The sequence below is a fragment of the Aspergillus ambiguus genome (genome assembly GCF_047715705.1).
Source record: "Aspergillus ambiguus strain CBS 117.58 unplaced genomic scaffold BDV59scaffold_6, whole genome shotgun sequence".
Taxonomy (NCBI): Eukaryota; Fungi; Ascomycota; class Eurotiomycetes; order Eurotiales; family Aspergillaceae; genus Aspergillus; species Aspergillus ambiguus.
In genome coordinates this window covers 58,268-71,321 of record NW_027395519.1, presented here as the reverse complement: position 1 = coordinate 71,321, position 13,054 = coordinate 58,268, and the positions used below count along the sequence as shown (strand labels likewise).

Here is a 13,054-nt window from a genome sequence, read left to right as displayed (position 1 = left end):
TATATATATGCGTGAATGTACGTAGTATACCTGGATATACGTGATAGATGTAGGGTAGAGAGGTATACTCCGGAGTAGATATAGTAAATACGTAGATATTGACCCCGCCAAGATCTATAATTAGAACCCACGACCCCTCAATCAACTCTTTCATCTTCTTTCCATCTCTCCTACTCCTTCTACTTCTCTCCATCCCCTCGATCCTCACCTCCACCACTCCACTCCACTCCACCAGCATGTTCCCCTTTACCCCCGACTCCGACTTCCTCGACACCCCCCGCGGCAAAGACAAATCCCTCGCCATCTCCGCCCTCGCCCGCTTCGAGTTCGAGGCTGGGAAAGCCAACGATGGCACCAAGATCCTCATGATCGAATGGCACGACCATGACCTCCCGATCCCCCCGTCCACGGCCGGTCCCGGCTCCTGGCACGTCTCCTGGGAAGGCAAACAGGCCGTTCTGCCCGCCGACGAACGCACCAGCGAAAACACCCGGCGCGTCTACTTCCTCCTGCCACCGCATGCCCCCATCCCTCCCGTCGTGACGCTCTCCTACGCCCGCACCACCTCTTCTCCTCCTCCCCCCGCGTCCACCCCCGAAAACTCCCTCCAGCTAAACCCCCTCCCCGCCATCTTCCCCCCGGAGCTCGGCGCCACTGGCCGCGCCGCCGGCAAAAAGGGTGTCCTGCACACCATCTGGGCCAAGAAGCGTCTGCAGAGCCTCGACCAGGAGATCCGCGACGAGTGTCGCAATAACGTCGAGGGGATCGCCTTGCATATGGCCCTGCAGGAGAAGGAGTGGATCGAGTCGAACTTCGGTCTGGATCCCCCCCACTCCAATAACAGCAATCACAGCCATAACAACAACAACCCCTCGCGACAAGACCCCAATTACCCCATGGGCCCGGCTACCCCCGTGTCCCCTACCAGTGGCGGCAAGCTCGGTGAGAAGCTGAAGGGACTGAAGCTGCAGACGGGGCTGTCAACCGACGGTAACATCCCCCGCTCCCTATGTATCGAAGGTTCATAGCTAACCAGAGATACCAGGCCAATCGCATTTCCTCTCCCCGCAGTCCCCCGACATGGCCGTCTCCTCGTTCAACTCGTTCCACCGCGTCGCGCCCTCCGACCCCGTCTCGGGCCAGCACCCCCAGAAGGAACAGCAGCAGCAGCAGCAACAACAACCCCGGACGGTGGCGCACTACCCGCCCGAGTCGCTGCAGGCGCAGCAGGAGTCGGCATCGGCGTCGGCGCAGGCGCAGGCGAGCGGGTTCGCGTCGATGAGCGGGATTGCGCGCACGTCGAGCGCCGACTCGGGCGAGGAACTGTTCGCCAAGGCGTTGAGTCCGCGGTCGCCGGATCTGCCGCGGAGTCCGTTTTCGTTTGCGCCCGAGACGCTGCAGTAGCGGATGGGGTGGACTGGATTGCGGACAGTGCTTATGTCTTACGTATTTCTATGATTATGATATCCCAGCGACGTGTATATAGACTCAACCGACATACATACTGACTGTACTGTCATCCTTTTCTTCGTTCTCGTTCGTTTGCATTCAAGGCCACGTAGCGCGGGTTAAGCTAAGGTAGGGTTACTGTACTCCACACATAAGTCATACTATATACCACAAGACAGCAACAGGACACGGCCTCCCTCGCCAACCATCAAACCACAACATCCCGCATCAGTTATTCTTCTTCTTCCCGGCCTTGGACGAGGACGCACCCGCACCCGCACCCGCGGACTTATTGAGACTCTCCCACTCCTGCGCGTCCTTCCGCTCGGCATACCACTGGCCAGCCTGCAGCACCAACACGCCCACCAGCACCAGCGCCAAGATGGTATTGCTGGCGGAGAGCACCTTGAGCGAGTCCTCGCGACCGAGGATCTGGTCGACGTCCTCCGGAGCCGTGGCCAGGTCGTTCCCGTATTTGCCCTCCGAGACCAGCCGCAGGCCCTTGACGATGTTGGCGATGTACACCGTGATGCCGCACATGTAGAGCACCAGCGACGCGCCGTCGAAGAGCATGTTGCTCTCGCTGGGGCGGTACAGCTTGGAGATCAGCCCCGCCAGCCCCAGGAAGATCACGATGTGCAGGATGCGGGGAATCAGCGGCGGCGACGCGTGCAGGAACTGCAGGTGCGCCTCGAGGTAGTCATAGTGCGAGATCGGCGTCGGCTTGGTCGACCACAGGATCGGATAGTCGTACGGGAAGAGCGAGAAGATGATGCCGAGGAAGAAGCTGGTGGCTGCGGAGGTCAGCGGTCACCGTCAAGTGGAGGGAGAGGCAGGTGGAGATGGAGAGCAGACGTACGGCACACAATGAGGAAGGTCGCGAACGACCCGTTGCGGAAAGCCATGCTGAAACTGATAGACTGAGGGATATAAGCGAAAGAGAGAGAGAGAGATTCAGGGGAAGATGGAGGAAGTTGAAGTCGACACGAGCCAAGACTCTTACGTAAGCATACAGATGGATGACCCGATAAGAGTGAGGTAAGATTGTATAAGATAGTATCGTCATGTATAATCATGTATAATCATGTATAAGATATTAACACTGTACGGATTTACTCCACGTATGCAATGGTATCTCCCGATGCAACCAATAACGCCCCAAGCCAACATCCCAACGCCTATCGCTGATACCGCGGTAATGCCTCATCGCCATGCGCCGTCCCCCCGACCAGCTGGTGGTCATCGTCGTCATGGAACATCGGCGCACTCGGCCCGGCGCCGGACTCATCGTGCGTGTGACCATTCGTCTCGTCCGGCGCGCTCGCCTCCATCATCAGTCGCTGGCGCTCCAGCTCCTGTTTGTCGTCGACCGGCGCCGTGGACGACTCCCCAAGCATGTCAGCGCTGGTGCCCGGCACCACCGTCTGCACCGACTCCGCCGACATCACCGCCGGCGGAATGCCGTTCTGCGTCGGGGACGGCACATGCTGGTAGTCCTGCAGGTGGTCGTCTTCCGGGAGCACCGGGGCCGTGGGCATGACCATCTCCGTGGAGGGGCCTGCGATGGCCTCGTCCGGCGGCTGACTGGGGAGTAGCGTCTGCTCCGCCTGTCGGAGACGTGCCTTCTCGTCGACAGGCTCCTCCACCTGCGGCGCGGACACCATCTCCCCCAGGGACTGGTACGGCTGCTGCGCGTCGTCCGCGTACTCCGAATAATATGGATCCTGGTGGAATCCGTAGTCGTCTGGCGCGTAATGCTCCCCGTCGACACGCGGCGGCACACCCGACGGCACACCCGACTCGGGGGCCCAGTTGTTCTCCCCGTCGAGGACAGGAGCTTCGCTCGACGACGGCGCGTCGGACGCGGCCGCGGTGGAGGCCGTGCGTTCGACGCGATTACCCCGGCGATGCGAGTCCCGGGTGCCGATCACCACCTCGAAGGCCACCGCGACCACCCCCTTCTCGCGCCGAATCTGATCGGTGTCCAGGATGTTGCCGGCCCAGTTGGCCGTGATCGAGTTCGAGCTGGTATCCGGTGGGTTCAGCACCTGGCCGCTGGGAGAGAAGTTACTCCCGGACGAGACCATGTTGAAGCGCGGTCGGAACCTCTCGGGCGAGGTGAGCTTGCCGCGCAGGTCGACCACCACCTCAACGTAATACCGGAAGTTGATCATGCTGCCCGGGGTGCGCGTGATGGTCGGGAAGGCATCTTCGGGGATGCGGATCGACGTCTTGACGACAGCGGTGAGACTGGCCGGGTCGACGACCAATGGCGCAAATGTCTGGGTCAAGTCTTTCCGGAAGACGCTACTGGTGCGACTGGTGCCGATCGTGAGGCCCCCCAGACCTGTCCGGGAGCGAGGATAGATATCCTCGTAGACCGGCTTCTTGCCATCCGTCGGCCGTCCGATCGGGATCGACGGGTGGAGGTCGATGCGCCCCTGGCGATATAGGGTAACGATGATGCCGTGCGCACTGCGCACCTGCTTGCAATGGTTGATGGTGACGACGATCGGTAACGTATCCCCCGGCAGCACGCCCGCGCGCAACACTTCCGCTTTGGCTGTGATGGTCTTGTCCCCCAGGGAGGGGGTGATGCTCCGCGCTTCGCTATTTCGCATCCCCGTGCTGGTGGACGAGCTGGGGTCGCTGGCGACCTGGAAACTCTGGCTGCTGTTGCTGAGGTGGCTGGAGGAGCTGACATTGCTGGGGGCCGGACTGAGGGGGGGACGATGGTCGGGGGTGGCGCCGTTGACCGATGTTCCTAGGGAGGCGGAATCCGGACCGGCCTCGGAGGACACCGACTTGCCCTTTGCTTTGGATTTCGAGCGTTTGGAGACTGGTTCGAGGGTGACGACGCGGGCTTTGGGGGCGGGAAAGGGAGCGATATCGATGTTTTCCAACAGATTGACGCGTCGTCGGCAGGAGAGGGTGGGGTTAATGGTGGTAGGTTTGGTTAGGGTGGACGTAAGCATATAGGAGATGGTGCCTCGTTCGAACTGGGTGGGGTTAGATACGACCATGACCTCGGAAAGGGGAGGGGAGACGCACGCTGATGCTGCTGGGAAGCGCATACGGAGGAAAGGACATTTCGAAGCGGAACTTGTAGATCCCCTCCTTGAGACGACCGTCGCCGCAGAGGACGACCTCGTCCTCGAACAGCGTGGCCAATCCATTGCCCAAGTACTCCGCGCCCCTCCGGCCGCGACCAGGGCCGAGGAAGCCCAAGTCGGGGGCGACCTCACCGGACGGCACGGTATTCTTGAAGACCTTGACACAGCCATGGAGGCTGACGACGAGATGGGTGATGCGAACGGGACGGACGACGGTCAGGACGACGGTACCCTTGATGGTGTCGCCGGGGAAGTAGGAACGCCAGGGATCGTCGGGTTCGATGTAGAAATCGGTGATGCTGCGATTGCGCTGACCGAGTTGGGAGCGAAACCGGGACAAGATGCGATTCCGACCAAGCAGCGAGGAGGAGGGTTGAGAGAGAGAGTTGACGGACATGACCCACAGCCACACCGCGGTTGATCCATACAAGATGGGAGGGATGTGACGGGGAACTGGAAGAGGGGGTTCATCAATCAGTGGGAGGCGAAGGAGAGCACGAGGGAAGAAGAGATATGAAGCAAGGGGTAGATCGAAGAGTCGGAAGGAGGCGGAATGAGGCGAGAGGAATGGATGGCGAGAATCCTCGATGACGGAGAGGTAGGGAGTCGCAGAGGATTAGGAGGGAGGCGTCATAGTCGGAGAGAAGAGGGAGAGGCGATGGGAGTAGAGAGGAGAAGAGAGATGGATGTAGAGGGGAGTTGAGTGGAGAGAGAGAGAGAGAGAAGAGGAGGAGGAGGAGGTAGAGTAGAGAAGAGAGAGGTGTAGAAGAGAGAGGTAGAGAGAGCGAGCGAGAGAGAGAGAAAGTGATAAGCGGAGAGTCACCGGATTTCGCGTGCCGCCGGTCAAGCTTCTTAGTCTCCACTTGATAGATGAATAGAATACTTGTACGAGTACAATAATCGCAGGATATTATAATACTATTACTACAGTACTATCATAATAACAATAGAAAAATCGATAGATTAGAAAATCTCCCGCAGTCCTCCCTCCTCATACTCCTCCCCATAACACTCCGCCTGCACTGCCCGAACAATCCCTCGATCCCCTCCAGCCAACTGGGTCAGATACCCTTCCAACACGTACACGTTCTCCGTCCAGCGCTGAGTCGCTTCTCGGTTCTCCGCTGTCTGTCGCCGCATCCTCGCCACCGTCATGCCCGGCGTGGTCTGGCATCCCTGCAGCTTCGTCCGAAGACGCCGACATTCCTCTCCCACCGCCTCCCGTCGCCGCTCCAATCCCTCTCGTTCTCGTTCTTCGCCGTCGGCCGGCCGGTCCTCCTGTTCCTGAAGCCGCCGCCGTGCCTGGACCTCCCCCACCACCCCCTCCCAGCGCCCCCGTACCCGCTCCACCTCCCGCTGCATCTGTGCCTGCTGATTCTCGTGCTGCTGACGCTCGTCTGCCCCAAAGCACCAGTACCAATTGCCGCTACCGATCTTCTCGCTCCGGATCACGTTCTCGTCCACCAGCTCCTGGATGTATTCCTTCACTTGCATCGCGTTCATCGACGCTACCGCCGGCAGTGTCTTCTCCAACTCCTTGAGCGTGTGACAAGTGCCACTCGCACGCAAGTGGGAGACGATCAAAGCTTGTCTGGCGTCGCGACTGAGCTTGGGCGGCTGTGGCATTCCGGTTAGTTTTCGCATCCTTGTCCATTTGCTCCAGGTGACTGGGCGGGGAAAGGCCGCACCATGGTAGTGTTTTAGTGTAAACTCAGATACTCGGTGAGTCAATTAGACGAGTCCCAAAGAATTAATTACTCCGTGTCGCTTGTCTATGGTCGAATTGTTGAATTCTCAATTCATGTCCATGGGTGGGATGGAGAAGGTGAGTTGGGTTGAAGAAAGTGAGTAAACAATGAAGTCAGTCTCCTGTTGCATCCTCAGGCAGAACTTTATACTCCTACAACCGTATCAATATCGACATCTACCACATTTTATCCAACATCACGATCCCTCCTCAATATGCAGCGTGTGGCTCAACTCCCGTGCCTTCTCCGTGCCCGCAACTCCTCCTACCATCGCATTCTCCCCGTCAAAGTACTTTGCAATCTCCTCCAGCGGCGTATTCCGCGTCTCAATGTAAAAGAACCACACCACCGTCAGCTCCACCCCCAGCCACACGCAGTAGAAAATATAGTACTTCCATCCCAGGTGCTCCAGCGCAATCGGGTTAATATACTGGTTGAAGAACACTGCAGACGGTCAGCACAGGGCGCTCAGCTACACCCCCAAACTCTGAACAAACAACTCACAAGCAGCGTCAATGCAAAGCCACATCATCGTCATCCCCTTCGCGCGGATACTATACGGGAGAATCTCCACCGTGTATCCCACCAGGAGACCGGACCAGGCGATGTTGTAGAACACATAGTACAGGTAGATCATCGCAACGACAGCGTTGGCCGCGTCGTGGTTCCCCGCGATGGCGAACCGCGCCGAGCAGATGGTCCAGACAATAAACGCCACCAGCATGCCGGCCGTCGAGACCAGGAACAGCTTTCGGCGGCCGATTTTGTCCACAAAGAAGCACATCGTCAGCGCCACAATGAGGTTCAGGATCTGCAGACACCCGTTGATCAGGTTCTGCTGCACCGAGCTGGTGTACCCAATCGAAGTCAAGATCTTCGCGATATAGTACGACACCAGGCCGTTGCCGGACCACTGCGAGAAGAGTCCCGCCGTGACGCAAATAATCAGACGGTGTCGGTTGCCCTTGGTGCGTACCAGCTCCAGCCAGCTGTTGCTCTCGAACTCCTTCTCCAGCCGGATCGTCTCCTTGATCTCGTGCATCTCCAGCTGGACCACCTCGTCCTCTTGGTCCCCATTTGCGTGGCAGTCGGCCAGTACCTTCAACGCCTGCTCATTCTTGCCCTTGTAGATGAGGAACCGAGGCGACTCGGGTACAAACCAGATGAAAATCACCTGGAGAACAGACGGCGCCGCCTGCACAATCGTCGGCGCTCTCCACGACCAGTTATTGTCAATGTTGTTGGTTCCGAACGTCAACCAGGCGGCGACAATCGCGCCGAAATACCACGTAGCTGTCACGCCGCGTTAGCTGTCAGTTCAAACACAGCGCATAATATTGCTTACTGTTGTAGATGGTAGTAAAGACCGCACGGTGTTGGGTGTGCACCAACTCGGTGACCAGCAACGGAGAAGCTCCATGAGCAATGGCAACACCGAATCCAATCAGGAACCGCGCGGCGAGGAACATGCCGTAGTTGGCACTGATACTTTGGAGAATAACACCCAAGATCCTGACCTGATCAGCATGATGTAGGATATCATTGAAGGCCAGCACCTACATGATGAGACAGCCAATCAAGATGCCCATTCTCCGTCCCAAGTAGTCGGCCGTATACGGCACCGCAGGCAATGCCGCAAGCGATCCAAGGGACATAATTGCGTTAAGGATACCCAGCAGCGAGCCGTCCGGGTGGTTGAAGTATTCCTGCCAGTGGACAAGGGTCTGCAACCCATTCATCATCGATCCGTCATAACCGTTCGTTGCCTGAAGATATCAGCCGGGTCCGTTCCCTCACTCGTGAACGAAACATACTGCAGTCAGAACAACCATCATCAGACAGATATAGGTCTTTCTCATCCCAGGATCCTTATACCATGTCACCTTGGGGAACTGCCGGCCGGCAAGTTCAAACGTAGAGGACGAAGGCATGGCGAACACCGCGTGTGATAATCCTCTCTGCCTATCGACAGACGCTCGCTTGACATAAAATCTAGGATATCAAGAGCAAACGATCGTCGCAGGTGGGACGGATGATCTTAAAAAGCACCCAAGACAGTTTTCACCCGGCGATTCTCCCACCCATTGATCCTGTCCCAGCAGAGTGACTCCTCCCGGCCCCAATGCTACTACACCCATTGCTGTCTGATACGGCTAAACCATGCCTACGCGGGAAATATCGTCATGGAGAATTTCCTATCAGGGCATGATGGACCCATCTGGTTTCAGTCTCCAGATAAGCACAGGGTAAATCCTCCTTCCCAAGAACCAAGGTCGAACCATCGGACCATACACATGCCCACCTGTCCGACAATGCACTCCACAATACACAACACATTTTACCCAAACAGATGCCAAGGCTGGTTTCGCGAACCGGGGTAGAAAATTGGAAGACGAATTCAGGCTAATTGAAAGACGGAGTAATATAAAAAAGGGTGGCGCATTCAAGAAAGGTCGCAGGATCAGTCCGGGGGGAGCAGAACCAGCCAGTCTGAACGCGGAGACGATAGTCTGGGGTGGAAGGGCTGCGGTTGAGTACCCGTCTAGTCCCCATACGGAACGGGCCAAGGCCCTAAGGGCGCCGCATAGATCCTGGGTTTATATTAGGCCAGGCTTGCCGAGGAATGGCGTCCGCCACGCATTGGACGGCGACAGGCATCGCCTGACCAGAGGTCGAGATCATTCGACCGCTAAGGATGAGATCGGCGGCGGCGCTGTCCCTGCAGCGCTCGAGTAATCTCGTCGTGGGATTTAGGGGCCGCAATTTGACATTTATCCCGCCACTGTCGTACAAAGACAAGGGCATTGGTTTGCACAGGTGATAAGCATTCAGGACACTCCTTGACACAGAAGGAGGCGTCTACGGCTGCACGTTCCGGTAGCCATAGGGTTCGTCTCGGGCTGGAGCCAAGTGCGCCACGTCTGGTGAGGGAGGGTTCAGATTAATATCATCGATTCACTTCCGCCTCGGTGTCAATATCCGTTGGCGTGGCCTCGGGAGCCAATCGGCGCTTTTTTGATCGCTTCTGCTTCGTCTTCTTCTTCTTCCTCCTCCTCCCCTTCTCGACACTGTCCCGTTCATCACCGGAGCTGGTAAGAACACTACTCCGGCCAGTATTAGACCTCTTCCGGCCCACTCGGCGGCCATTTTGAAGGACCTCGACCTCGTCCATCCGAATTTCCTCTCCCTCGACGAGAACCAAGTCACCGGTTTCGCCCAAAGATTCGCGCGCCATCTCCTCGAGTAGAATTCCCGTGGCAATCAAAGCAGTCTCATCCATACTATAGTGGTCATCGCAGCCGCGATCCCAGGTCGCATTATCGTAAAAATCCGCTGAGTAGGCATGGATCGCTTCCAACAGGTCGGAACTGGGTAAAGGGCGGTCGGACGGGAGAGCCTCATGGGCAAAGTAGAAGTCATTTTCTTCGTAGCGAACCGGAGCTTTCTGCCGACGGAATAGCACTTCTTCCGGACGTACAGGGCGAAAGTTCGAAGACGTAGTATCCCGGTATCTAGACGCATACGATGCCGACGGCAAGAAGCCATGGGCGTTTACCCGGCCTGGAATCTATCAGTTCGGCTCGACGGAACACGCAACACAGAACCCACCAGCTACAGCATCGTAAACGCTCGCATGCCGTTTCTGTCTCCTTCCAGAGATATCATCGACCGGCCACTGGACCTTTTCGTCATCAGGAGCCGGAAGAAAAGTATTCTGGCTCAAGGCGAGGGATTTAGCGTGGGACATGGTGATCCCGGGGTGTAACTAAATGGATTCCAAAAGCCCGGGAGTCTCCTCTGGCAGGCGGCTAGCATCCTGCGTGTTAGCGTCTAACAGGTGAGTAGCGATGATCAACTCTATGGGGATTCGAGAAAGATGAAGTTGTGATGCTCAAAAAGCTCCGCGGTCACCGCCTTCCGTTTACGGTAGGGGCCATCTTACACCCAGAGGGCAGTTATTCATTCTCTCTGTTAACTCATGTGGGAAATATACTTTGTCGACACATATTGTTGACACGAGAATCTCTATGTATGACACTAATGTTTGGGGTCGGGTCAATTCACAGACCAGCATCAAACACCATACTTGCAGTATACTAAAGGTGAGGCTAAAGTAGAACAAGGAGTATAAAATCCTCGTCCACTACAAATAGTAACAATTGACTTGCTCAGCAAGAGAAACCCAAGTAAAGTGTGTTGCAATACCTAGGTATGCGCGCAATTTATTGCCCTGCTTACACAGCTTCTTCTCTTGCTTCCACATGAACCATCAACTTACGCTTCTCCCACAGGAAAAAGGTCTTCTGCTTATCCCAACCCACAGATTCGGGAGCAAGGCTAAGGTCAAAGTGATATAGGACTTTGGCAAGAATAAGACGAAGCTCACTGTATGCCAAACTAAACAAAGCAAAACAATTAGCCTCGGAATTTAGATAACATCCTTGCAGTACGGCGGGATAGAGAGATCCTACTTCTTTCCTAGGCAGTTTCTTGGCCCAAATGAAAATGGCTGAAGAGCTGCCTTGTTGTCGCTGGAAAATTCATCACTAATCCATCGCTCCGGGATAAATTCATTAGGCCGTTTGAAATTCTGGGGGTCGTGATAAGTCGCCCACTGGTTGACTGAAAGCGCAGTCTATTCGTTTAGCACAGTTAGGATGTTTTTATTATAAGTCAAAGACCAACACGTATTGAGCATCCAGTATGAAACTCACCTTGCCGGGGATATCTTCCCCACAGACCATGGTGCCCTCATCCGGAGTGACTCGAGGCAATCCAACTGGAACAGGGGGGTAAATGCGAAGCCCCTCCTCAATACACGCGTTCAAGTACTTCATCTGCACCAGTCTTCCAAGTTCGATATCAGAGTCCTTCTGAAATGCACTTCGGATTTCACAAACAATCTTGGCCATTTTCTCCGGGTTCATGAGGAGATGATACGTCAACCCGCTCAAGGCAGTTGCCGTTGTTTCAGTACCGGCAACCATGAAAACCTGCGAATTGGCATACATCTCGGCATGGCTTAGACGAAGATGCTCCTTCTGATCCATCACAATGCCCCAGATATCAGGCCTATGAATGTCTCGTGCCGGGTCAATGCGCTTATCCACGCGCTCCTGGCACGCCTTGAAATGTGTGACGGCTTTGTCTTTCAGTGAATGGGGAATAATTCTCTGAGAAAAGAATGCAGTCCAGGGGTAGTAACGTCCGAGTCGGCGTAGGGCATTGGTTTTCATGCTCAGGAATATCGCCGTAACCCAACTATCATCACCGGTTCCGGCTAGTAGGTCTAGGGAGTCACCGAAAGTCAAGTCTCCCATGATGTCGAACGTGGTTAGATTGTAGAGGCGAACAATTTCAACTGGCTTTTGCGGGTGTTCCCGCGCAAGATTGTGTAGCTTGGCAACCAGCATGTCAACATAATGGCTTATCAGTGACTGCTGCTCACGGAGCGCCTTTTCGGAAAAGGCATGTGAGAAGTTGCGACGGAAGCGGGAGTGGTCAGGGCCAAGGGCACGTATGATATCTGGAGCGCCGTTAAATGAAGGTCCGTAGAATCGAGTATCCTTTTCTGTTGTCTTCTTGCCAGCGGTCGCGTGGCCGTAGATTCCTTTCCATGCATCAGGAGCCGAGTAGCTCAACTCACTGGGAGCTACGCGGACGGTATTGCCGTAAATCGTATGCAACTCCGTGATCCAGTCAACTAGATCTCCTTTAAAGGTATGATACAGGTTCGGAATCCGAGATATAGCTGCATGTTTTGGGCCTGGGAATCGAGCGAGGGGGTTTATGAAGAGCTCATAGATGCATTTAGTCGTGATGCTAAATATCACCTATACTTTTGATTTAACTTTGGTGTCTAACTTGGTTCAAAAAACGGCTTACCGAGGCAGCGATGACAGCAATATAATGCTGCGAAATGTGGTCGACAAGAAGCATTTCTTGCGGACTTCTATACGCGAATGCGGATGGCAGCGTGGGATTCTCTTTATAAGAAGATGATAAGAAAAAAACAGTACCTAATAGTCAAAGGAAAATTCAAGGTACATATACCCCAGCTCCCCCAGGGATTCACTTTCAGACATAATAGCTATGCAGAAATGAAACGGCATAGCGACTACATATCTGCCGGCCCACTTATCAATGTCAACCTTCAGCGGAATGACTTTGCGGTGTCAAATATCCATACGGAGTATGGCATGTTGAGCTTGAGATGGAGGAATTCCTATCGGGTGATTGCTGGTGGGTCTTGAGGCGGGGAATTTAGACTTCCCGTTGTTAGTTGTGCAGAGATCTTCATTCATTACCGGGCCACGGCCAGAACGGTCATTATATGTATGCCATAGCATCGGTCGGACATGGTAGAATCTTAAGGGTGAATGAAATTTGATCTATGACGAGGCATATGGTGGCAGGGCTTAGTGGAACAAAAAGTAGTTGGTATTTCCCATGCACAGGCTTTGTATGAAAAAGCGAAAGCTTCACCGCATCCAGAGAGCCGACAGCACCCCTACCAACTCATATCTCGACGCCGCTAAATGCCCACTCGCACCAGACTCACTCAGACACATACAGACGTTGGGAATTTCTTCCAGTAGCGTAAGACTCTGTATCCCGATTACCTCTACAGCCCAGTTATGGGTAATGGTTTTGGGGAAACTAATTATAGGTGTCTGTCATGCCCGGATAGACGACGTTTATCTGAATCTAATACAGAAAAAGATCAAACGGTCGTCAAGCGCT

At 55.1% G+C, this 13,054-nt stretch overlaps 6 protein-coding genes across 6 annotated transcripts; 1 reads left to right on the top strand and 5 right to left on the bottom strand.

The window, feature by feature from the left end:
* The first annotated feature begins 165 nt into the window (after nucleotides 1–165).
* On the top strand, nucleotides 166–1,237 carry BDV59DRAFT_172794 (uncharacterized protein). Its single transcript, XM_073688773.1, has one exon. The coding sequence runs from the start codon at nucleotides 237–239 to the stop codon at nucleotides 1,026–1,028; it is 792 nt and encodes a 263-aa protein (XP_073550362.1). The 5' UTR covers nucleotides 166–236; the 3' UTR covers nucleotides 1,029–1,237.
* Nucleotides 1,160–2,375, bottom strand: BDV59DRAFT_172791 (putative secretory component protein shr3). Its single transcript, XM_073688772.1, has 2 exons — nucleotides 2,309–2,375; nucleotides 1,160–2,243 (listed from the first exon to the last, which is right to left on the bottom strand). Exons 1-2 carry the CDS (start codon nucleotides 2,352–2,354, stop codon nucleotides 1,678–1,680), a joined length of 612 nt encoding a protein of 203 aa, XP_073550361.1. The 5' UTR covers nucleotides 2,355–2,375; the 3' UTR covers nucleotides 1,160–1,677.
* Nucleotides 2,376–2,511: 136 nt separating this feature from the next.
* Nucleotides 2,512–5,329, bottom strand: rim8 (pH response protein PalF). Its single transcript, XM_073688771.1, has 2 exons — nucleotides 4,501–5,329; nucleotides 2,512–4,448 (listed from the first exon to the last, which is right to left on the bottom strand). Exons 1-2 carry the CDS (start codon nucleotides 4,957–4,959, stop codon nucleotides 2,628–2,630), a joined length of 2,280 nt encoding a protein of 759 aa, XP_073550360.1. The 5' UTR covers nucleotides 4,960–5,329; the 3' UTR covers nucleotides 2,512–2,627.
* Nucleotides 5,330–5,525: 196 nt separating this feature from the next.
* Nucleotides 5,526–8,241, bottom strand: BDV59DRAFT_211259 (putative GAJ protein; the record flags this gene model as incomplete). The annotated part of the gene is made up of 6 exons (XM_073695765.1): nucleotides 5,526–6,179; nucleotides 6,579–6,754; nucleotides 6,815–7,603; nucleotides 7,656–7,822; nucleotides 7,871–8,076; nucleotides 8,125–8,241. 6 exons carry the CDS (start codon nucleotides 8,239–8,241, stop codon nucleotides 5,526–5,528), a joined length of 2,109 nt encoding a protein of 702 aa, XP_073550359.1.
* A 733-nt stretch (nucleotides 8,242–8,974) lies between these two features.
* On the bottom strand, nucleotides 8,975–10,161 carry BDV59DRAFT_141715 (uncharacterized protein). Its single transcript, XM_073687184.1, has 2 exons — nucleotides 9,920–10,161; nucleotides 8,975–9,871 (listed from the first exon to the last, which is right to left on the bottom strand). The coding sequence occupies exons 1-2, from the start codon at nucleotides 10,056–10,058 to the stop codon at nucleotides 9,258–9,260; spliced, it is 753 nt and encodes a 250-aa protein (XP_073550358.1). The 5' UTR covers nucleotides 10,059–10,161; the 3' UTR covers nucleotides 8,975–9,257.
* Nucleotides 10,162–10,545: 384 nt separating this feature from the next.
* BDV59DRAFT_191547 (cytochrome P450) lies at nucleotides 10,546–12,250 on the bottom strand (the record flags this gene model as incomplete). Its single annotated transcript, XM_073691915.1, has 4 exons — nucleotides 10,546–10,708; nucleotides 10,783–10,946; nucleotides 11,026–12,144; nucleotides 12,197–12,250. The coding sequence occupies 4 exons, from the start codon at nucleotides 12,248–12,250 to the stop codon at nucleotides 10,546–10,548; spliced, it is 1,500 nt and encodes a 499-aa protein (XP_073550357.1).
* Between the last annotated feature and the right edge of the window lie 804 nt (nucleotides 12,251–13,054).